This window comes from Balearica regulorum, chromosome 2 (assembly GCF_011004875.1).
Source record: "Balearica regulorum gibbericeps isolate bBalReg1 chromosome 2, bBalReg1.pri, whole genome shotgun sequence".
In the NCBI taxonomy this organism is placed as follows: domain Eukaryota; kingdom Metazoa; phylum Chordata; class Aves; order Gruiformes; family Gruidae; genus Balearica; species Balearica regulorum.
The window spans coordinates 51674121-51699480 of NC_046185.1; the positions used below are offsets into that span (position 1 = coordinate 51674121).

The 25360-nt window shown below is 40.4% G+C and overlaps 2 protein-coding genes across 2 annotated transcripts in view; one reads left to right on the forward strand and one right to left on the reverse strand.

Moving 5' to 3' along the window:
* NPC1 (NPC intracellular cholesterol transporter 1) overlaps positions 1–7256 on the forward strand; it is a 28395-nt gene extending 21139 nt beyond the window's left edge. The window contains exons 17-25 of the mRNA XM_075744249.1: positions 239–328; positions 441–631; positions 1396–1511; positions 2081–2210; positions 2609–2809; positions 3665–3896; positions 4950–5063; positions 5839–6001; positions 6634–7256. Coding sequence (XP_075600364.1) covers positions 239–328; positions 441–631; positions 1396–1511; positions 2081–2210; positions 2609–2809; positions 3665–3896; positions 4950–5063; positions 5839–6001; positions 6634–6716 — 1320 coding nt within the window. The 3' untranslated portion in view covers positions 6717–7256. The remainder of the gene's footprint in view (positions 1–238; positions 329–440; positions 632–1395; positions 1512–2080; positions 2211–2608; positions 2810–3664; positions 3897–4949; positions 5064–5838; positions 6002–6633) is intronic.
* RMC1 (regulator of MON1-CCZ1) lies at positions 7162–24314 on the reverse strand. The gene is made up of 20 exons (XM_075744250.1): positions 23879–24314; positions 21505–21581; positions 19840–19924; positions 19404–19460; positions 18215–18301; positions 16965–17105; positions 14633–14736; positions 14073–14162; positions 13858–13963; positions 12408–12519; positions 11290–11334; positions 10804–10857; positions 10414–10542; positions 9962–10068; positions 9180–9299; positions 8921–8998; positions 8632–8736; positions 8478–8546; positions 8109–8334; positions 7162–7349 (listed from the first exon to the last, which is right to left on the reverse strand). The coding sequence occupies exons 1-20, from the start codon at positions 24050–24052 to the stop codon at positions 7270–7272; spliced, it is 2046 nt and encodes a 681-aa protein (XP_075600365.1). The 5' UTR covers positions 24053–24314; the 3' UTR covers positions 7162–7269.
* Positions 24315–25360: the final 1046 nt, after the last annotated feature.

Consider the following 25360-nt stretch of genomic DNA (forward strand, 5'->3'; position numbering starts at 1 on the left):
GTTACTGTGTTTGACACATCTTTCATTTCTGCCTTCTAAGTATAAATTTTCCCTTATTCACCCCAAAGGGAACACCAAGTCGCTAGGTTTTACTGCCACTGTTGTACTAAACCTGGGTAGCATACATAAACTAGAGCCTCTTTGCATGGTTCCTATTAACTTAGTACATCACTTCTGTTGCTTGTTGTTTCTGTACAGTTCTTGCTTCCATGAACTACTTTTATTTTTTTTTTTACAGATAGCAGTGTTTGTGGGTGTTCTGTCATTCAGTACAGCAGTTATGCATAATGTTGAGATTGGACTGGATCAGTCTCTCTCAATGCCAGATGTAAGTCTTGAGATCACGTTGCTCTTCAGCAATTTGTGACTAAATTGAAACCTTGATATCTTGTTGTGCTACCTCAATATTATGTAATATAACTCAAAGCTTTCTCTTTAAGGACTCCTATGTAATGGATTACTTCAGCCAGATCAGCAAGTACCTGCACACAGGTCCTCCTGTCTACTTTGTCCTAGAAGAAGGGCACAACTACACCTCTTTGGAAGGGCAGAACATGGTGTGTGGTGGAATGGGATGTAATAATGATTCACTTGTCCAGCAAGTCTTCAATGCTGCAGAAATTGGTAGCTAGTAAGTCTTTCATGCTCTTCTCTGCATAATCACATGGAAGAGATGTAGCTGATCAGTGCGTCTTCTATTTTAGTTCAGGCTCAGCTGTTCATAGTATAACTGATGCTCTATCATACTTGCTTTATACTGTGGTTTTGGGAGGGGGGGAGGGAAGAAGCTGTGGCATCTCCTAGAATGAGGATAAAACTGGTGGGATATATTGATTTACTTGGGTTTGGAAGAAAGGGGCTTGATCCTTCAAGGAATCTGGGAATGGTAGGAACTAAAACACATGAAAACATCTCAGTATGGCTAAACTCTCCTGGAAAATGTCTTGCACCCTCAGCTTCTACACTTGGTGGATAAACTAGCCTAGAAAGGCTAAGCAGGAATTGTATCTGGAGTTCAGTAGCTAACAACTGAAGAAAGTTGCTTCCTGACTCCTTCCACTGTAGTTTGGTGGCTTTACTTCAGCCTAACTGAAGGAGGAGCCTTGCTTGAAAACTGAGGCAGCAGTATGTGCAATAAGCTGGGGTGGAGAGTGGACAGGAGGATGGAAAGTTGAGCTTGGCAATGGAACTTGAATGCAGGGAAGAAGCTCCTGCTCTTTGCTAGCTGCAGTGTTATGAGGAAGACTGGCTCTTGGATGGAGTACTAGAGCATGGAGAGTTAAGTAGCTTGGACTAGAATGAGCTGACATGGAGTAACTCAGCACTGGAGAGGTTAAGGGATATGTTCTGGAATGAAACATGAAAGTACTGATTATGCATATGTTCTTTTATTAGCACAAGGATAGGTTATGCCCCATCATCCTGGATTGATGACTACTTTGACTGGGTGAAGCCACAGTCATCCTGTTGCAGAGTCTACAATACTACTGGACAGTTTTGCAATGCTTCAGGTATTAACATCCATTTCATTGCTGGGGATTAGCTTGGTTTGTAATTTTTGCAGCCAAAACATTTTATCATGGTATGAGTCAGGGGGATAGTTTTTTGTACTATGAGCAGGCACCTCTTGAGTTGCCCTCTAATTTGTTTGAACTGCTGTTTGAGTGAACTTAAACATTCTACTGGAATGCCGCAGGTTGAAGACAGCCTACCTAGACAGCCAATGTAATGACTATTCCAAAAATAACTTGTTATAAAAAACTATCTTTCTGCTGGTTTCATTAGAGCACACAAACTTAGTGCTCTGTTTTGTTCAGGTCCTTCAGTTTGGTGTAATTCTCATCGGGTCTAATGTAGATAGTGCACTAAGCAACTGAATTGTCTGGTAGCCCTTGCCTTAGTAGTAATAAAAAATAAAGGACTACAAATTTTGTACAGAATTTCAGAGCTGATCAGTTATTTTGTCAGTGTAAATGCTTTTTATGGAACTGTATCCTGTAGTATTGCAAGTCAGACGTAACTAGTGTTATGACAAAGAATACTTGATGCTGTATCTGACCATATTCCTGTATTTCTTCAGTCACTGATCCATCCTGCACTCGTTGTCGACCACTGACTCAAGAAGGCAAGCAGAGACCACAGGGCAAAGACTTCATGACATTTTTGCCAATGTTCCTATCAGACAACCCTAATCCAAAATGTGGCAAAGGGTAAGAGCCATATGCTGTATATCTTGCTTAGACTAGCATGTCAAAGATACTTGCTCTGGAAGTGTGACTCTTTTCTGTCTGCAAGGTTAGGTATCTAATGTCCTTCTAAAGGCATACAAACATTGACATCTTGCCTGTTCTTCAGTGTTTTCTGAAGCAAAACTGGGAAAACAAATGCATCACCAACTAAATGGAGCAGCAGCTTTCCCCTGTACAAAGAGAAACAACTTCTATAGTTGGTCTGTTCTAGTGTATCCTGTGCAATCTTGAAATGTATTGTACTGAAGCTTTTATCAGTTTTGGGAACTGTTAGAAACAAGACTGTAAGTTATAAAAGCTAATGAATTTGAATGGTGTTTACTGACACTGACATCTAAAATGTTACTATGTTGATACAGAGGACATGCTGCATATAACTCTGCTGTCAACTTTATAAACAACAAATCTGATGTTGGAGCTACTTATTTTATGACTTACCATACTGTACTGAAAAAATCATCTGACTTTATTGATGCTATGAAGAAAGCTCGGGCTATAGCAGATAACATTACTGAAACTATGGGCATCAAAGAGAAGAACTACCGGGTGTTTCCTTACAGGTATGTTTAGATCTTTCTTGCCTTAGTGACAAATATTCAGCTTGAGGAACTGAGAAGAGGTACTGGTTAATAACATTTTAGAGACTTGAGTCTGGAGTTTGGCTGAACAGGAGATAATATAGACACTGGAATTTCTAGTATAAACCACAAAAATACAACATAGACCCACAGCATTAACTTCTCTTTACTGTGGTTGATAAGCTTTTTTTTTTTTCCAGCTGTCCTTTGCTACAAAGGTAGCTCTGGCTTCAGCTTGAGCACTTCCTAGCTTTCATGGCAGGGTTTAATAGCTCTAACTTAAGCAAATATGTTGATCTGGGTTCTTGCAAGCTGTAATGTCAATGTATTGACTTCAAAGTTATTTAAACTTAAAGCAAAGGCAGCAGTGATGTCAAGTACTGCTTGTGTAATGGTTGCATGGTTAACTTGCTAAGGACTCTGTAAAAGTACCACAATGAAATTGAGTTGGAGTCTGTACAGCTGAAATACTAATCTCTTTGCTTCACAGAATGCTATCCACCCCTGTGGTCTCACTGAATAATGAATCAGTTCAGACTCTCTGCTGTTGTTCCTGCAGACACCACAATCAATGTGAGAAACTACCTTCTGGCAACTACTGTAGCTGCTTATATGGAAGTGTGGGAGTTGCTCGGACTTCCAGATACAACCCTTATTTCAAGTGTTAGTGAGGGGTTGTCGTATAACAGCCAGAATTCTGTTGGAGTCAGTCCACTGATGCCAGGAAGCCAGTTCCTGTTGGTGACCCCTATAAGGAGGGAACTACTCTATCCTTAGCACAGAAGCTAATCTAATAACAAGGAAGATGGCTAACTACAACTTCTCTTCTTTCCACAGTGTGTTTTATGTCTTCTATGAACAATACTTGACAATTGTGCATGATGCTATCTTTAACCTCTGCATCTCCTTGGGATCAATATTTTTGGTGACAGCTGTGCTGCTTGGTTTTGAAGTATGGGCTGCTGTTGTAGTTTCAATCACTATTGCGATGATAATCATCAACATGTTTGGAGTGATGTGGCTCTGGGGCATCAGCTTGAATGCGGTTTCATTAGTAAATCTTGTCATGGTAAGTTAACAAGGCATCCCTCTGCTTCTGTTTCCAAGTCTTGAACAGTTCTGTGTGTCTTACCTATGTATTCATGATGCTGAGTAGTATTTTCTGCTGAACTTTGCCAGGCATTTGAACAATAGTGGAACTATCTTAAAACATCAAAATGGTGTGTAGAACACAGGCTTATTCTGACAACTAGTCCTAGTATAAGATATGGCAAATGAACTGTAAGCTGTACTGCATCTGGTGGGGGTCTCTTCTGTTCTGCAGCAACAGTTGTATTGCTCCTGTGTAGGCTAGAGCAGAGGTTAGTTGTGCCTGAGGTAAGGATGCATAGCTTAGCGTTAAGGCTTCTGCTGTATTTGTGCTTTACAGAGTAGACCTGTGATGTGCTAGCACCAGTGTTGTCCTGTATAAATGGATGAAACCACTCGGGCAGAGCATGCCTTGGTGAAATGCTCCAGAACCTGGTGAACAACAGCTGAGTGCTGGAGCTCTGGTTTACCATGCTCTCTAGGGACTTGGGGCAGATCTGAGAAAGTTATGAGAGAGTAAACTATTGCCCTGTGTTACAACTAGGCATATGTTCATGCAAGTCTGCCTGCTAGATAAGTCTAAGATTTGCTGACTGTTCAATTAGTGTTGTAAATGTTTCAACAGCTGAACTTTTTTTATGGTATCAAATCAGCATATATATATATTTAGTGTTGCTCTCAAGCAATGTTATTGCAGCTAATATCTGTAAACTGATTTTAGTGTTCAGTGTTCGCTGCCTGCACAGTATTGAAGCCAGCTTTCTTCAACATCAGGAAACTTTTGTCCTCCAAAATGATCTCATGTTCTGATTCCTGTTTAATCAGATTAATTGTCCTTTAGTAACAGCTGGTGGTAAGATGCCATACAGTACCTGCAACAGCCTCTAGACTGAGCTTGTAACTTCCAGTGACACTTTAACTCTGGGAACTGATCACGGCTGCTAGAACCTTTCTAGCCTGTCTAGAGTTCTGAATAGACCTTACCATCAAAGTGCTCATCTAAATGGTATTTTTGTGTTTCTTTTCACTCTAGAGTTGTGGTATCGCTGTTGAATTCTGCAGTCATGTGACAAGAGCATTCACTGTTAGTACCAAGGGCAGTCGCGTAGAACGTGCAGAAGAAGCCCTGTCTCACATGGGCAGTTCAGTAAGTATCTACTGTATGGGGTGGGGGGGGGAAACGAGTAGCCAAGTTACAACTTTACAGACTGTGCCAATATTCTTGAGTCATAAGGGTGGCCTTGCCTCTTCTTTTTGGAATACGTGATTAAAACATAGGGGTGATCAAGACTCCAATTTTTAGTCTGATGTTGTGGCTACCTAATAATACAGAACAGTGTGAAAAGTTTTAGCTGAACTAGTAGTTTGGATTAATCTTGAATTGTCCCATGATAGTTTAAGTGCTTTTCCCTTCTAAATACTCAGAGGTGACTGGAAAAGGTGGTTGTGAATATCGGATGTGATTGGTGCTTTGGGAATGCAAGCAGGGCTCGGTATTTAGGCAGTACGGTCATATCGCGTAGTCTAAGGTAAGCGACCTGGATGGGGTTGGAATAGACTGTTCTGGTGATGCATGTACTGGACCCAGGTAAGAACTGCCCTGGAATGTGAGTTACTTCAGTAATGGTCTTCATCTGTTTCTGCCTGAAGTAAAAATTAAACTAAAACTAGGCGGCTGTACAGATTAGAGTGGATTTTTAATTGTACTGAGCCTGTCCTGTGGTGTGAGTTTCTAGTAAGACCAAGAAGTTGAACTCTTCTCCTGAGTAGGTCTTGGATTTGGTTCTAAGGACTAACAGGGAAGGAGGTATATTGCATGTAGGAGCCTCAAATTACATAAGAAACTTAACAAACGTTCAGTACTTGAAGCAAAGGGATTACATAAAGCCCTACTTCTCACTTAAACACTTCTTTATTGACAGGTTTTCAGTGGTATCACACTGACCAAATTTGGAGGAATTGTAGTACTGGCTTTTTCCAAATCTCAAATCTTCAAGGTATTCTACTTTAGGATGTATCTAGCTATGGTTCTGCTGGGAGCAACACATGGACTAATATTTCTTCCAGTTCTGCTTAGTTACATAGGTAAGATGTGACAGTCTGCTCTGAAACAAATTTCAAACAAAAATAGCTGGCTACCTGTGGACGCTTCCTCCCTGTTAAATGGGAAGGACTGCAAGGATCAAAAGCAGAACTTGAATGTGCCTCTCGGTCATTCGAGTTGCTGGTCTGTTGGCAAGCAAGGCTGGCTGGTGGCAGTGCAAGCCCAGGCTCAGAGGTGTGCAGAACTGCAGCACCCACAACCTGCCCTGAGGCCTTGTGCTATGCTCCTCCTCTTTCTGGAGGCGGCTGCATAACAAGAGAGCAGAGTGGTCCATGTCTCCCAACCTGCGGGCACAATGGCGGGTGGAAGCAACAACCCTTCAGTGGGGCAGCATTCCTGCACTTGCAGAAGCAATCTCGCTTTGCAGTAAGGACAGTCTAAATGCTGTCCTCTTGGATTTGGAAATTCACGCCTACGGCATAGTTCTTAAAAGCAGGCTTTAACTGAGCCTTACTTATGGAGGGTTAAGACCAATGCAGATTCACCTACTGCCTTTGCTGCTGCTGACAGCTGTTAACAGCTGAGAAGAAGCATGTGCCTTGCATGGTGTTATTGATGCCTGATCTGCTGTAGTGCTGAGACTCTGGACTAACTCTCTTTTTCTCTCACTCAGGCCCATCAGTAAATAAAGCTAAAACTCGTGCCACACAAGAGAGGACCAGAGGTACAGAACGGGAGAGACTCCTCTACTTCTAGTTTTTAACAGTGTTCAGTGGACTCATGAACTGTGGTTTAGACCCAGCTCTTAAGAACTGAAGTGCAGCAATGTTCAATGACTATCACACTGTAACCACCACTGACTTGACTCCTGCACAGATTCAACTAGAAGATATCAGCTGCAGCTTTGGACATAGCTTTAAACTCAGGAAATGCTACGTGTGGCTCATGTAACAATATTACTAAAACTAGATGTGTTAATAAGAATACTAAAACACTTCTATTTTCAAGAGGTTGCATCTTTCTTCTAGAAACCTAAACCAGCTGTATTAAGAGTTGAATAGCTCTTTTCATTGAAAACTGAGGTAATGTGTACAAGAACGGACAGCTAAACCACTGACACTAATTTTAAATGCAGGTCAATGCAATTTTTGTCTCTATTTTTAGGGGGAAGCCATCACAAGTTGTAATATTTTTAGAACTATTTGCCAAAATGTCTTGTATATACTTTATTATAAAATAGCAATTTTGTAGTTCAAAAATCTACTTAAATGCAATAAATTAAGTTTATACATTTCAGTGGAAGAGTCTTTCAGAATGTTGTGGGCTTCATGAGAGCTTGTTCTCCAAAAACTTGTTTGAAGAAGGTGACATGTTCTTCACAGTGCTCACCTGGGGGGTGGGGAGTGGGGTGTAGGGCAAAATACAAGTTAACATTAACTTTGAGAAACTGAGAAGCAAGATAGCATAGCTTCACTTAACTCAACTTATAAGTACTAATTCTTATCTTTAATGCCTTAAAGGAGTTTAACAATTTTAAAGCAGTGGACTACTGAGGTATCTCCAGCCCTGTGACAAGTACTCTTGTGGTGAAGCAGATGTCTGATCTAGTTCCTGCATCTAACCAGCAGATTAATAACCATGTGAGTTCTTCACTGTCAAGATGCATCATCTTGGAATGGGATTCAGAGCCTACAGACTATCTGGTGATTAAGAACATCTTGCCAGTGCAAGCAGTTTAGCTTGGGTTTTGTGGTGAGAGGAACTGCAGTATACAACAGACCTTGAATTTTTTGTAATCTGTGGAAATAGACAACTGAACTCAAAGGTTTCTTGGCCCAGTTCCTGGCTTCAGGAGAAAGCATTAATTGGAGATAATGGCTTTGCTAAACTAAGCAAGCAACTACAAGCCAAACAGGTTAGCTTAATCTGCAAGTTCCTGTTTGGCTCAGTCTCTTTACTCCTGGGTGCAATATACAAAGGAGTAAGACAAGTTAACTTTGGAACTGTGCTTAAAGGTAAGCCTAAAACACAGGCTAGAATGCATGAAGAGTTTTATCCTGTAACAGACTCAGCTGAAGTGGAAGTAAAACAAGCCTTAGTTCTGTCTGCACAACTGAGTACCTTTTGGTCTAACCACTTATTGCTTACCTGGTGTGAAACTAGGGTTTCCTCGTAACCGCTGATTTCTTTGTTCAAAGAATCTGAATATAGTATAGAAAAGCATATCATCTTCTGCTTGTTTTGCTGCATCAAGGAATTTGCGGGCTGAAATGCTGTCATGTCCTCCAATACCCCTGATGAATCTCAAGGCAGCCAAAACTTGGTGTTTCGACAACAGAACTTCCACTATTTCATCATTTGCTGTGGAAAGTCTCTGTGAAGTCAATCACAGCTGTAAGACTATGCTTCTAAAAAATGACTGAGATGTTAGCTAGTCACTTCAAGCTTGGTCAGGTAAGCTGTTTGACAAGTCTAACCCACATGTGACATGGAGTTACTATAGTCTGAAATGCTTACTTTTAACATGTCCAGAGAGAGCTGATGTGCAGGAGGATAAATGCTTTCCAGGGACAGTAACAGACAAGCCTAGGGCAAAAGTAAAAATAACCTTAAAATTCTGAAGACCTCCCACCTCCTTCACTAGCTTATTGAAGCAACTTGCTTTACATACCAAAGGCTTGGAGTCACTGAGCACATGGTACTGCAGAAACTGATGGAGCATGTAGAACAAGTTGTGTTGAACAAGGGTTTTGATGACCAACTCATACAAGTAGTGCTGTGAATGCAGGAAGAAGACCATCAAAGGTATGTCTCGATACCAGTGTTTTACACTCTAGAAGGTAGTATTGTATAGGACTTAGACCAGTCTTGATCACGTTTGAAATTCTTTGAATTTGAAGTTGAATAACTTCATGGAGTGAGGTGATATACTTGGTACTTCATGTATGCAAGTACTTTACCTGAACTGCGATCTGGTACTGGTTAAGAGAGCGAATGTATTCCATCAAGACTGCTATAGTGAACTTATGAGGTGCTTCCTGGACAAGAAAAAAGTGTTAGGTACAACTTGCATAGTTTCCCCTATTAAAGACCACCCTGTAAGAATGGGTATTTTGATGCCCAAATGCTGACACTAAAGCCTTCTGCAGGCTATTTCAAGCAGTCAACTTGTTTGCTGCTGTGAGATGGCTGCCAAACTAGCACTTAATTTTAACTTACCTTCTTCTCTGTAAATACAGATAAAACATGTGTGTACATGTCAGACTGGTCAATAACTGCTTGAGTGCGGACTGGACGCTTCAGGAGTGGATTACTTCTACTCAGGCCTGCTTCTACGACCTACAAGAAGAAAGCCTTTTTAAAAGAAAACTTTTTGATTAAAACTGTACTGTTTTCTTCTATCTCATCTGTATAGAAACAGTTTTCCTCTAAGAATGTAACTATAGACATGTTTTATTACTGGGCAAATTCACAGCTGTGGTCATACTGGATGCATTCTCTGCAGTGTGGGCTTTTGTATTAAAACAGCTTTTAAAAGTTATAAATGTAGCTGCTATTATGTCTCAAATTCAAGAGATGAATCACACTTACTATGTTGACACAGGCCCTCAGCTTTAAAAGGATATTTAGTATGAGGCTGTACTATGTGAACTCACTAGCTCAACAGAAATAATTGAGATGTATCAGTGCTGCATATGTTGTGCCATGAAATCAATGGTTTGGAAACTATGGTAGTAGTTATGGATTCCAAGTTGCTCTTTGAGCTTCCACCCTCTCTCTGTTACTTGTCGTGCTGCAGATGAACTATGCAGCATCTGTCACAAGAGTCCTCAGTGGGAGGTCTTGTTGCCCCTTGCACAGTAGACTACCTACCGTGAGCCTGAGGCAGCCTCATTTCCTAAGCAGGAAAGAACAGGTGTTTCACCTTCACTATGCTGCAGCTTGAAACCCAAATAGCATCCTCCTATCTTTGTAAGCTGCTATAGCTAACAATGGTTTACCATAGTATAGCTTTGCTCAGCTTCCAAGTACTTCTTATATTCATGATTCAGTTTGTCAAAAACAGTTGCAATCACAGACAGTGATCCCCTTTCTGGCTCACTGAGCACTGAAAAGATAAAAAGAACAAAGAACTATGAGGAAGAGTAACCAGGGGCTTCAATGTTGTCTTTTTCAAAAGGTGATCTCTATTCTAAACTTTATTTGAAGTTTAGAATAAACACAGTCAGCTGTCAGATATATTTTAATTAAATGAGGGGGAGGGAGTTGAATTCTTTCATGCTGTTAATTAACTCCTTTAGGATGGTGACTGAGGGTACTCTCAGCATCTGACATTGTCCAGGACCAAGCTAGCTTCAGAAGGGATCTCAAATCTAAGAACAGCCCAGTTAACTTGTGAACATTTATTCATAAGCAGTATTATATTTTCAAGAGACAAAGCATGTGAACTTACTTTGAGAGCATACAGAAAGGATAACCATTTTGCATTCTTTCCTTTGGAGAAGGAAATCCATTAGTTTTCCTTTATCTAGCAAGAGGTTAACTACAGGTTCAAGTTTCACTTGAAGACTCCAGAGGTAACCTTGATTTGAAGAAGTAAAAGTCAATTGGCTTACATTGTATAGCATAGATACCAACTTTTCCACCTCAAGTGAGAACACATCTAGATTATGATTTATTTGCCTTCCTCAGTCTATGTTTTAAAGCAGCATTACTACAAGTTTGAGGGTAAAGATATCAGTTATCACTACCAAAACTAGTCACCTCACTGGGAACATCTGCTTAGTTACTTTAGTTTTAAGCTTTGTACACTGAAGGTGTCAAACAGTCTCCACTTACTTACCTTCACTTGCACTGATGATAATATCAGGTTGAAAGACAATCCAAGATGAAGAATCTAAATGTTAAAGTTCTAACATCCATATTAACATTGATTCTATGCTACTGCTACTCAATTCACATTACTGTACTGAAGCAGACCCCATTAACATACTTTCATTTACCATCGCAGCCCTCTTCTCATACAGTCTTGAAACATATTCTTAGAATTGTAGCTTCAGTTTCATGGTGTTCCTATTCAATAATTTCATACAAGCATCTCAAATGACCGGGAAATCTTAATGTAAAATACTGATTTCCATATTTATAACTCTATGAAAGCATTAAAGTCTCTTATGAAGCATTCTAGTTTGTCTTGAGGTAAATATGCACAGTTAGCTAAAGCTGGACTTAATGGGTCAAGGTAACAAATGCTTAGCTGCTTCTATGCTTGGTACATAGCATGAGGCTTCAGTAAGACTTCTGCACTTTTAGAGTACTTAAAGGATACAGAGCTTACATGGAACAGGAGACTGACTTGTCACAGAGGCTGGACCTGCAGAAAAATAAACTTCAGGTGAGAGTTCTGGCAGTTCTACACTAACAAAATACATGCTACAAGCTTACACTGGAAAGGCAAGTATGGATTGTAACATGTCTAGCAGTCTTACAGCATGCAGGCAAAAGAGATACCCATTTGTGTAGTCAGATCATCTACAAAGAAAATCTGACATGTAGAAAGGGAAACATTCTTCAAAACAATTCTTTTGTTTTTCAGCCAAGTGAAATCATACATGCAGAATTATTCTGTCTCTAGTACTATAATTCTAAATACACAGATTCCACATGCTGTATTTATGTAATCACCTCAGTTCCTTAAAAAGCAAGACTGGTTTGTACTTTCTGATCCTAACCTTTAATACAAACCTCCACCCACAGATTTGTCAGTCATACTTTCTACTAGTGACTTCAACATTCAGATGTTAGAGCTTTTTAAGGTGCAGTCATTCCTATGGAAGAGTCTCTCTTCTATACAGAGAGCCACACTGCTTTGCCATATGCTAGTGGAAGTATGCTCAGATTATTTCTAGCTACTTCCAGCTTGAGGGTAACTTATCTGCTACACTTCTAGGATAGAAAGATAATCCAAGAAGAATCTTAAGTGCTGAAGTACTAACATGGATCTTAGCATTGCTTCTAAACTGGATTTAAAGCTTGGATTGTCTTTCAGCCTTTTTCTGTGACTTAGGAAGTTAAATAGTCATGATTTAAGCCAGAGAAGAAGGAAGCAGTTTTGAGCACACACAAGCGGGGGGGGGGGGGGAACAAAACAAAAACCCCCACAAAACAAACAAACAAAAAACCTAAAAAGCCCTCCCTTTGCTTTTACACTTCAAAGTACTATGGGAATTACACACCTTCAACAGCAACTCTTTCTTTTCTATAGTATGCACAAATTTGGAACAAAAATTTGTGCTCAATTCCTTTTCTTTCTTCCCTCACCCTCTCCTAAATATGTACGATAGAAGTGTTAGGAACCAGTTACACTGAAGCACTCTTGCATGCCAGCTGTTAGATTTAGATGATACTGATAACAGTGTTAGCATATTTATTATATAGTAGTTCTACCTGCTACAGGTATTTGATATGGTTGTATTGATCGAGGAGGAAGTACAAATTGATGGATGGTAGTAGACCCATCAAATTCTCCTTTTAGCTTGATGTCAAATATAACTGAAGTCTGCAATTAAGAGGAGGAAATTAGTAGTCACAAACATGAATTACCATCCATTTACATGTATTTGGGCTGCTTTTCACATTTCCATCTTGTGTTCTCCATTAGAATCATAGAATGGATTGGGTTGGAAGGGATGTGCTGCGAGCAGGGACATCTCTCACTAGATCAGGCTGTTCAAAGCCCTGTCCAACCTGACTTCGAACACATCCAATGATAAGGCACCTACAACTTCCCTAGGCAACCTCTTCCAGGGTCACCACCCTTGTTGTAAAAAATTTCTTCTTCATGTCCAATCTAAATGTACCCTCCTTCAGTTTAAAATTGTTGCCCCTGGACCTATCACTACAGGCCTTGCTAAAACATCTCTCTCGGTCTCTTATACCCCTATTAGAAGAGATTCATATCAAGTTCACTAATTAGTTATGGATGCTAGGAACTGAAAGGAAAAATTTTGTGTCTTCCTAAGATACCCTCATACTTCTACCATTCAGTATTGTTCAACTCTGGTCACTAATGCTCCTACCCTGTATGGATAACATTCTTAGCCTTGCACAGTGGAAATTTGCTTCACTTTCAGTGGTAATGAAGCATGATTTCATTTGTTAGTATCTACCCTATTCAATCTGATTTTGTTTTCTGTGTTTATATAGTTAGATGTTTATAGCTTGACTGAAATGCTGGAGAATAAGTGCCCTGGGGTTGAATGCTAATGTGTAGAATTAACATGAATTACAAGTGAAAAATCAACTAATCATTCTAACAAGATACATGTCCCAGTTCTTGAAGCTGCCCAAGAGAAGATAATACAAAAACCTAAAGCCTTTCCACATATTAAGAGCAAGGTACTACTTTAGCTTTACCATTGATCAAGCTACTGAGACTACAGACATGCAAGTTTTACCTATGCTACCATATGCATAAGATCATTTGTGTTCACAGAAGTTTTTGTAGATCCAGGCCTTCAACCTACAAGAGCCTAAGTTTGTGTCACAGAAGAGGTTCCCAGGATTAATAATTTAGTATCCAATTTCACTCTACTTCTTTGTATAACACCTTAAAAGCCTACACAGTGCAGCAGCAGAATATCATAGGAAACTAAAAAGGAAAAAAAAAAAAGTGTATGAAAAACCAGGTATTAGCAACAGCCCTGATTAAATGTTAGCCCATCAATGTAAAAGGATAACTTAGAATCTCTTAAATGGTTTTGTTGTTGCAAATACTCTGGCTTTGGGCAAAACTAAGCACATACAAAAATATTTTCTAGACCTAACAGGCACTGTTAATAAAATTTGCACATAACTTTTGAAAGGTAAGGCACAACATAATATAAATAAATCAGACCTCAGTATCCTGATGATGCACTACCACCAAGTTATCCACAACGTTCAGTGCAAACTTTCCAGTTCTGTTCAGCTTTAAAATATGTGTCTTCTTACAGGAGCCCTCTCTGTGGAAAAAGAGGTGAGAACTGGTTCAGTAAGCCTCTTTAAACTAGAAAAGCTGAAATCTCTTACACACATGTGAATTGCCACTAACGTTCTTCATTCTGCTCTTACCTTGGTAAGTGATAGAGGACTACTTCTGCTCCTGTGCTGTTGGAAGTCCTTGAGTGATGCCTCAAATAGAGAACATAAAGCTGGCCATATCTAACAAGACAACAGGATTAAAGCATTATTTTCAAATACAAGGTCTACCAGTCTGTTAGAGCCATATATTTTATCCTAAAAGATGATGTGAGATTACCTAAGTCAGGTAATCAATTAAAAGACTAAACCAAGCACTTGATAAATCACAATGCACAGCCTATACCCATGCAAGTTAGGCACCTAAGAGCAACCCTGCCAACCTATCAATCAGTTCAAAAATGAAACATTCGCAAAATTTCTGCACTAATCAAGAACAACTTAATGTAAGACTTCTCAGTTAGCTTCCCCTCCCCACCTTGCTCTAAGAGAGTTACTTAGATGCTTTGTTCGAGGCAGTAACTGAAGCACTTTACAGCAGTAGCTCTGCTAAAAGAAGAAATAAGTGCAACTACGTTAACGTTCTTGTCTTCCCTCAGCATTCCCAAACTGTCATACTTTTCCAAGAAAGGCCTGATTAGTTAGATACATACATTGTAGCCATAGCAATATCTCTTTCAGAAAGGCTGAGCTTGGAGGACTTGGGTGCTGCAGGTAACTCGATTTCAAATTTTGATAGTTTTGACATTGTTCCACTCTGTTAAACAGAAAAAAAACCAAGAAAGAAATCCATTGTTAAGACTAGAAACAGGTCTCAAGTAACTTATACTCAAAGGCTGTATCAATAGCACCCCCATGAGGTGAACATTGGTGATAGTTAAACAGGAAAAAAGGGTTCGACACTTTTTTCCCAGCTGTGATCCTAAGCACATACTTCTGGTATTGTAATTTTAGTGGCTTTATCATCTTAATTTTATACTATCAGTTTCAGCTAGCAAAACACTTCCATTTTAATTAAGACAAATTTGTATGCAAATCTTTTTTACAACTGGCCTGGAGATGTCAAACAGTAGTTCTCTTGACTACTCTCCCAGCAAAAAAATACACGCCAACTCTCAAATACCTACTCCCTATCAGTCAGAGTCTCCTTTTGTTCTTGCTAACACCAGAATCTGCCTCATACTAGAATGTGCTGCTTTTGGCTGTGATAGAGTTAATTTTCTTCAGAGTAGCTAGTATGGGGCTGTTTTGCATTTGTGCTGAAAACAGTGTTGATAATATAAATGTTTTCATTATTGCTTAGCAGTGCTCACACAGAGCCAAGGCCTTTTCTGCAGGGACACACCGCCCCACCAGCAAGCAGGCTGGGGGTGCACAAGAAGCTGGGAGGGGACACAGCCAGGACAGCTGACCCCAACTGACCAAAGAGTTATTCCATACCATATGATGTCATGCTTGGCATATAAAGCTAGGGGAAGAAGGAAGAAGGTGGGGACACATGTTCAGAGTGATGCCATTTGTCTTCCCAAGTCACCGTTACATGTGATGGAGCCCTGCTTTCCTGGAGATGGCTGAACACCTGCCTGCTCATGGGAAGTGGTGAATGAATTCCTTGTCTTGCTTTGCTTGTGCACACGGTGTTTGCTTTACCTATTAAACTGTCTTTATCTCAACCCACGAGTTTTCCCACTTTTCCTCTTCTGATTCTCTTCCCCATCCTGCCAGGGGGGTAAATGAGTGAGCAGGTGCATGGTGCTTAGCTGCCAGCTGGGGCAAAACCACATCATCAGAGCATATCCCTGCTCCTGCCCAACGTTTCCTCTCTCCTCTTCCTCTTTTCTTATAGAATTTATATTTAAGTTTTCAGAGTTTCCAAAGCTTCTACTGAAATTCACTTCCTATTCTCATTAACTCATTCTTGAATGTCAAGTGTGAACACTACAGAAATATCTTGTTTGCTAGAGCTCTATTTTCAAAGATTATTTTAGTACAGTACCTTTCTCACGAAATCTTTGAGGATTACCTTCTGAACACAAAATAAAAAATATTTAGCTTCAAGCTACAACTTGACACAAAACGCTAAGGAGGGGGAAGCATGACCTAAGTCCCTAAAAAGAAAACTGTGAGAGACTAGTAAGTTTCACCTAGCCACCTAAGAGAACATCATTTCAGGATCCAGTACAGACCCTACACAAGATCAACCCAAAACAGGAAACCTATTTGAATAAGCTTCTTTCTAATCGCTTCCCTTACACTACCAGAGAAATCTTCCTAATCCTTCGAGAGAAGCAAGATGAACTCTGTAGTTCTTTTCCTCATTTTTTAAATCATCTTAGTGCATGATTAACTTCAAACAGATACTAGCTTTCACTACACACTTTTTCCAAGCCAAAAAGAAAAATATTTTCCCAGTAACCTTAAGTGTTGTCCACAGGAAAGAACACCAAGAGAAAGAAATACTGTAAAGTCAGCCACAACATGCTTGGGACAATAGTTGTTTCTTAAGCGCTACCTTTTTTCTCTCTTTTTCCAATTCATCCACTCACATTTGGAAGATTGTAATTATAATCACAAGTGAAAGGCCCTTATTTTTTTCTTTATTATCACACTGCAGAGTGCAAATGTCCATATTAAAAGTAGATAACATATACTTAAGTGAAAAAAGATCTCTTGAAAGATATTTAAGTTGTCAAATATTGAGTCACCAGGGTGGGTTTTTTTTCCTTTCTCAAAGTCAACTGTCCAACATTAGCTGGACACATCTCTTTCCAAAAAGGACGTAAGAAAGAGCAAATTACTTAAAATTAAGCCAACACCTAGGAACTACCTTATAGATTTTTGCTTTGTCCTTTGCTTATTATCATACAAGGATGTGAACACATGCACCTCTTGGAAGAAATCCAGAAAAAAAAATATAGAGTAGTGAAGCAGCACCCTAAAAAAAGGAAGCACACAAAATGAAAAGTTTGGAGCATATCCCTTTACCTTGAAATAGAATGGCTGCAGGACATTGCCAAGGACAGTGGTTGACAAAAGAATAACAGAGCTCTCTGGACAATACATGTACCAGTTGACATTAATACTCTGATTCTTCAGAAGTTTTAAACTTCGTTTCTCTGGTAATACCTGGAAACACAAGATATTAGCATTACATTACCATCGGGATTCCAACAGCATAAATGGTACTACACAGTAGCTAGGAATGTTAACTGAGAAACAGTTAAGTGTAAGAGTATTTACAGTGCTAGAATTAAAAATCATAAACCTGACAATTACAGCTTAGGCCTCAATGATACTATAGCTAAGGAAATGCACATTGAATCCTCCTCAAATTCTAAAGAGCTGAAAGGTGCTGTGTCTTCCACCTCGTCCAGGTCTGGGTATAAGTTCTGTCCATAATGGAGAAAACACCTAGCTTGACACAACTAGTGAAGTTTTATTAAAAAGTTATTATAATATCTTCGCTGCCTTCACTCCCCAGCTTCCTTAATCTTTTAAGAACTAACACAGTATATAAAATGATTCTCTTCATTTTAAGGACTTAAATAACTTGTCTTCAAAATAATGCTGCTTTTTCAGTTACTTTCTTTAACACTAGTTATTAGTAATAGTAATTGTGTAAAACACCACGTCTTAGCTCCAGGACTGCAACTATTGGGAAGTGCACAGCTTCCTCTGAAGTTTATCATATCACTCATTGTGAATGTCAGAAAGGGCTATTTACTCATTAGATTTCTTCAAAAACATATGCAAAGGTAATTAGACATAACACAGAGGAAGTAAGACGAGGAGATCAACATAGTGGAAAGCTGTCAATTTGCAGAAGGGTATCACTAGTCAATTATCTGTTCTTTGCTGCATTTTAAGCATGCACACATCCTCCCCAAAGCGGATTTGTTTTGCATGAAGTGGTATTTCACACTGTATTTAGATACTCATTTCCATACAAGCCAAGAGCATCTATTAATCTAGAGTTCTCAAGGCTTAATTCAGTGCTCCTTTACACAGGGCCTTTGTTAGCTGTGCTAAATAACCTGTTAATGATAAATTCCCTCTGCCCCAAAAATGTATTCCTCTCAAAGAAAAATAATAGTCTGCAAACAAAGCAGCAGAATCTCTTTTTTCAGTAGTGCACCTTCTCAATTAGAGAGCTTGAGGAAAGGAATTAAAAGATACAGTCCCAAATTTACATTCTTAAATCTCTAAAGGTGTGCTACAGAAGTTATTTGTATTACCTGGTAGAATTCAATTCCTTGATCTGTGATGAAGACGATTTCTGTAGAACTTGTCCAGCAGAATCCTAGAATATTGGCATTCTTTGTCTTTTAACAAACAAGCAAATGAATACTCTTTTACTTGGAAAATTTAACTATTCAGATAAGCTAATATTACTAAATGAAGAATGCCAGTCCAAAGGCAATTTAGGTATCCAGTCACTGTTGTTAATGCTTTTGGCCAATTAGATACCCAGCATGCATCAGATACTTTTGTAAAGACTCCCAAAACTATGTATGAACACAACTACCATATGACCTGAATTTTTGGCAGGATGTGACATTCACACATTTATTACACAGCCAATTTTTTCTTTTTCCCCTGAATACAACCAAGTTCTTCTGGTTCAAATCATACTGCCAATCCAAACAATTCCTGACATGAAAAGATGGTTCCTTCTGTGAACAGAAATCAAGAACTAAGTGGAAATATTTGTCATGACTTCACTCAGAACACTACCATAAATGCTTTACTAGAATGGTTTACTCGAACACATAATCCTAAATAAAGAAGCAGAGGATGCTCTGGCTTTAAAGTCTACAGGAATAAAGGGATCTTTGCACATCAGATGTTTAAAAATTTACTTTAGCATTCAATTACTCCAAAGTGTAATTTATCTTAGTTAAAAGTTGAAAAGTACCATACAATGACAATGGTACTTGTTTCTGCTAAAATAATCATCAAAAAACTAGAAGAGTTCTTTAAAAACACCAAACAGCATGCAAACTAGTCATCTACTGTCACTATCACTGATAAGTGATCTACTTAATCTACTATCACTGATCAGTGGAATTAGGGTAAAACATCCACATTAACTATCTGGCATTAGTATAATTCCTGTCCACTGTTTCTGTATCATTGGCACTTTGTCTCTTCTCCTTCCCAAACCTTGACATTTGTTGCCTCCACAGCATTTCCAGTCCTTTCTAGGAAAGGATTAAAGTGACTGGATCAGGAAGTTTTTTACAGTATTGCTAATATCTGTTCATTTACCTCAATTCAGATTGCTAGTAGTGACTACATATCTCACTGAGTAAATGCTAGTGTTTTGAAAGGTATCTCGATTAGTTCTGCTGTAGAGTAGAGGTCACCAGTGTAACTAACATTACAGTTTTACTTAAGCATATAAGCTCGGGTCATTTAACTTACCTTACATTCCTGTGTATATTCTAGCTGAGGGCTATCTGGAATAAAATTCAAGAAATCCTGCAAAAATGCCCATGGATTATATTAGCAATTATGAAGCACGGACAAGATACGTACACAGATACAAGAGAACAGATACTAGTTTATCAAATTATTTTGGATGAGATATATAGAAGAAAAACTTGACTTACTATATTCCACTTCACCCCTGCCAAGGAATTCTTTATAGAAGTTGGCTCCCCCCACACTTTTTCTCAAATGATACTAGTAAGAGAACAATGTTGCCTGTTCAGCCTTTCAGGATGGTAGAGGAATTTTCACTACAGCTGTTGTTAGCCACCAGACCTCTTGAACATTTGTCTCAGAGGCTTCTACTCTGGTACTCTAAGTAGAAGATTTGCAGCTCCAATTCCCTATCTGCAGGGTGCAGGTTTCTTACCACACTCTTCAAAGTTCTCTGCACAGCCAGTATCTTGTTCCCCAAGGAAAACTTGATGCACTTCACTTCTCCTTTGTCTTCCATCCTATACGGAAAGAAAAAGTAGTTACGGAAATACAGTCTAAAATAGTTTCTTACGGAACTCTGTAATATACCCGCAAAAAAACAATGAGAGAGGAAAAAAAAGCATAAAGCAAATGCTCTTGAATACAACTTATGAGTGTTGCCTGACAAGTACAGGATTCAAAATTCAGATGAGATAATGGCAGTTCACTCTTCAGAAGTCCTGAACACATCCATTAGAGAAATATGGCTAAGGTTAGCACCTGAAGTTACTACAAATGCTCAGCTCTGTTGGCCTGTGATGTGGAATTGGAAGACTGTGGGACTATTCAAACCTGCATTGTCAGTTCTGTCCAAGTGAGTCTGGAGTTCTGTGACATGCACCAACATCCTGCAATCAGCTCCTTTACTCCCAGAACTACTGCTGATTCATAGAATCACAGAATGGTTTGGGTTGGAAAGGACCTCAAAGACCATCTTGTTCCAACCCCCCTCCCATGGGCAGGGACACCTTCCACTAGACCATGTTGCCCAATGCCCCATCCAATCTGGCCTTGAACACTTCCAGGGAGGGGGGCGTCCACAGCTTCTCTGGGCAACAGAGACACAAGCCTACTTGCTTCCCCATTAGGACACATCCTCTAGAAGAATTGCTCACGTTAATGGGAGAGTGAGGCTGTTCTTACACCATTTGAAAAAATAAAAATTGTATTCTTACCAAACAAGCTTTGGTACAATTGACATGAGCAAGGTAGCTATACTTCCAGTATGTGTTATTAAGTCCAGACAAAGAGAAAGCTAGTCAGTCAAGCAGGAAAACTGTGGAACCTCCTGAAGTTCACTGAGTATTTTCAGCTCCCTCAGGATGTGTTGACAAGTGTAGTCATGTAAAAATAGCAACTTTCAGGACAGGCCCTGTGCAATATCTGACAGATCACAGTAAACACACCTAGACTACAAATCGCTTCATCTGTATCTGAACTGAAGCAACCTTTGAGTAAAAGAATACTTCCTTACATATGGACAGCAGAGTTCAAAGAGCCATCACTCTTAACACAGGCATATATAAAGTAATTTTCTAAAGATACAGTAGTTTCATTGAAAGCACTGTTGATTCTGCAAAAAAAAAATGTTTCCACAAGAAATGGAAGACATAAAAGAAGCCCGTTTAGATGAAACAAGAAACAGAATGTAGGAAACACTGTGCTTGAATCACAGGCATGAAATTCAGAAATCATGGTTCTCTACACATTTATTTTGTTTAACTTGCTAAACTGCATCCTTGGATAAGTCATTGCTTCTGTAGGAATCACAAATTTGAATCCCCACAAACTCTCAACATATATTGCATGTTTTAATAAAACATTGCTGTTAAAAAAAAAAAAAAGCCACAGCCTAGTAACTTTTTTTTCACCCCAGAAGACTATAAATTAGTGAGGGCAAAGCATGCCATCTTAATTGCAAGATTATGTCTAAAAAAAAAAAAAAAAATGATTACAACTACTGATAAGCTTTATGCCTGAATTAGATCAGGACTAAGTACCACATCATTTTGAGACTGTAGAATTCTATCCCAAGACAACAAAGATGAAAGTGCCTTACCTGAAGGAAATGGGATTTCTATCCTCCAACCCTTTAACAACAACTCCTGTAGCTCCACCAGATCGAACAGCAAAAACCTACAAAAAAAGGTTTGAACATATTTGTAGCTTATTCAAAATCATAACCTTAACATGCTTTCTTTTCTATAAGCCATACCTTTAATTCTTTTACTAGACACGATTTTTGTTCTTACATAGATTTGCCAGTTCACACTGAGATTCAGTAAATAATCAATTTCTTCCTCTGGAGTTTCAAGTTTACTTAAGAGTTGACAGGTTTCCAATGGTACACTAACAGTCTTCTAGGCATACTCTGAACTACTGGACAAGTTAAAATGGTAAAAGTCTGTATAAGCTTTTTTTTTTTTTTTTTAACATTTTTCTAAATCTGGTACTAGTAAAAGTATCTGAGACACCAGGGCATTGTTTAAAACAAAAAGGAAGTCAGCTTGGGGATTGGGAAGAGATGCGACAACAACCCAGAAGCTTGATCTTGTCAGAACATGTTATTAGATAGGAATAGTGTAATAGTAATCTGCAGTTTTGCACGTACCTAAGAAGTTTCAGCCAACTTACACTAACAACTTAAAGAATTCCTTTAGCATGACTGCACATACACATGTATAAAACTTGCTAGAGCGATACCATTTGTTGAGCTGGAATAAGATAACATTAAAAAAAAAGTGATGCTGTTACAAACTTTAACTGGCTTAGAAAAAGAAAGTCAGGCAGATGCTTTATTTGTTCTTGTTATATGTGTAGAAGCACTAGACACACAGATCAGGTCTCAGAATAACAGATACATTGTTTTGTAATACTAGCCATACTGCTGGTGCAGTATGCTCATGCAGGAATACAGGTGTCAAGACTAAAAATTGCAAATAAGCCCACAGCCTTCCTAGAATGATAAATACTTAGTTTAACTACTTTTAATATTGATGTACATAGAAAATGAAGGCAACACTCTCTTAATCTTTGCGAGACAAGAAGATAGCAAGGACGGATCTCTCAGAAGGCCGTTCATATAGGAAATTGTCACTGCAATGCTGGGTACAAATGATTTAGAGACACATCGGAAATTAAACTATTTTAGACTAGAAAGAAAACATGTAAGTTTCTTTCAAGTGAGCTCTTAACTATCAGTTTCCGTGTAGTTATATCATACCAAGCTATGATTTAGTGTCTTCTGACAGGCATGTTTAAGTAATCTTATTTCAACTGGCCCTCAAAATGTAAGTAAAGGATTATGGTTTATAAAGAGAAAGGACACCAATAATTCTGAACAAAGTACAACAATTCTGAACAAAGTACAACAGCAAGAAACACATCCCAGAAATACTCTCCTCCTCTCCAAATATACTACTGATCATGTCCACGCTGCATGTGGCAAACCATGCCATTTATATGGGGAAGAAAGCTTGAATGTTTCAATTCTGTGAATGCTGAAGTCACAGAATGGTTACAGGAATTAGCGGAATGTATCAACATCTACATAAGCCTGTGGATCTTTTCACTATACTGAGTTGAATCTCAGAAGCCCACAGGGATATTAAGGAGAAACACACTTAAAAGAACTAAAGCCAAGAAATGAAAAGCAAACTGTCCACTCAGGTCCAAGCCACAAATAAAGCTACAAATATTAATTTGTATTAACATATTGAACATTAGGAATTCAAACAGGGGAAAAAAAAAAAAAGTCAGAGAAATGAAGCTAACAGCAAAGTGACAAAGTTTGCCAGTAACATTGGTGCATTTGGAATAGAAAAAAATTGCTGACTCTGAAGAATTTCAGAAAGACCTTACAGCAGTGAGAGTAAAGGCAGGTGAAATTCAACCTAATAACCCTATGTTGATGCATTTGAGGAAAAAAAAAATATTCTACTGCCTCTAGCAAGGTGACAGGTTCTGAGCCAGCCACCCAGCAGCAAGACCTCGCACCGCAGCAGTTCCACAGAGGGGGAACAACCAGCCTCACGCTCAGCAGCCGAGGAAAGGGGAGGAAACCAAACCCCGGCCTGAGAGCCTCCAGACCCCTCTTTTCAGCGGGGCAACAGAGCAGCAACGGGAAAGCCTGAGGCAACAGGCCCGAAGCCGTGACCCCAGCCTGCCGAACCATGCGAGGCACGGGGAGGAAGGTGCCCAGGACCCGCCGGGAGCCCCGTCTCCCCACACGCCCACCAGGACAGGCTAGCGGGGAGGGGGCTCGGCCCTGATAAAAGGCAGCGGTTCTTCCCTCACACAGCCCCGAGGCAGGGCGTGGGCCCAGGGCTTGAGGCGACGATCCGTCGCTCGACAAACACCGCCCGGCGGCCTGTCAGCACGGCGGAGCGCGGCCTCCCGCTGCCCCCGCGGGGAGGAACCGCCGCCGTCCCCACCTGCTTGTTGGCCTCGTCGAAGAAGACGCAGTTGACAGGGTTGGCCTTCTCGAAGTGCACGGGCCGGGCGCAGAGCGCCAGGTAGCAGCCGCCCTCCCCGGCTCTCGCTCTCCCTTCTCCTTCTCCATCTCCTCCCGGCGCCTCTTCCTCCCCCGGCGGCAGCTCGCGGCTCATGGCGACGGCTCGCGGCGTAAGTCACCCGGCGCTCGCACTAAACAGTCCCCAACGAACCCACCCCACCTACCCGGCCGGCCAGTTTCCTGTTTATACTCCCCTCACACGTGACGCGGGACCGGCCTGCCTTAAAGGCGCAGGGCGCCGCGGCGGGAAGGGAGAGGAGCGCGCAGGTGATCGCCGCGGCCGGGCCGGCAGGGGAGGGAGCGGCGGCTGAGGGATGCGAGGGCCCCGCCCCGCGCTCAGGCGCGCGCGCCTCCCACACAGACGGTGCGCGCGCGGGGAGGGGGCGGGGCTCCAGGCTGCCCCGCCTACCCCGTCCTCCTCACAGCCGCAGTTCGCCATCGCGGGCACGGCGGCGCCGGCCGGGCCCTTCGCCTGCCCCGCTCCCCGGGCAGGGTGGGCCTCCGTGGGAACAGGTCCTGCCGGGGCAACCGGCCGCGTCCCGGAGAGGGGCCGCGCCTTTAGACGCGGCCCGTGGTGTTGCCGGTGGGGGTTCGGTACCGCTCTGCGGTGCGGTGTCACGGTGAAATCCTTTCCGGTACGTGGGAAAGGCCTGTTCGGTGGATAGCTGGTTCTGGAAGGAAAGTACGGGAGATAAACACATTTGGGCCAACCTTTTGTAGTGCTTTCTGAAAAAAATACCCCAAAAGTTTTAGGTGGGGGAAAAAACCAAAAAACCCAACTGCTTCAGAGCTCTGCTGTAACTTGGCCGCGCTTTGCGTCATCACCACTGAAAAGCAGTCACTGTTTACACTGCTGCTGGGCATGAAACTGCTTTTTAGTGGCTCATAAGTGGAAAGGGAAATTACAAAGAACAATATTAATAAGGCATTATTGAAGTGAACGTCTGGATTGTTTTTCCAGCATTTATGCTTACTTTTATTTTAGATTGGATAATAAACTAGCAGTGGGGTGTGTGGTTGATGGTTAATGCCTTAGTTCATCAGTTGCAAAACCTACAGTATAATTTAGAAACTCTGTGAGAACATCAATTTAGTAAGCAAGTATGTAACTGCCTTAAAGTTTATCATTTTTTACAAAATAAATTCCTTGCACATTAGCAAAAGTTTAGTGAATCCAACATCAAAGTTTAAGAAATTCTACTGATGTTTGACTTACCCTACAGGACAGCAAGTACTTCCTAAAATTGCAACAGGAACATTAAGCAAGTAGAAACGGGGGGGGGGGGGGGGGGGGGGGGGGTCGGGAATCAGCAGACAATTATATAAACACACAACTTGGAAACTATTGTGATAGTTTTAGAATAGTCATAATGTCAGAAAAGTTAAATTAAGCCAGTGGCTT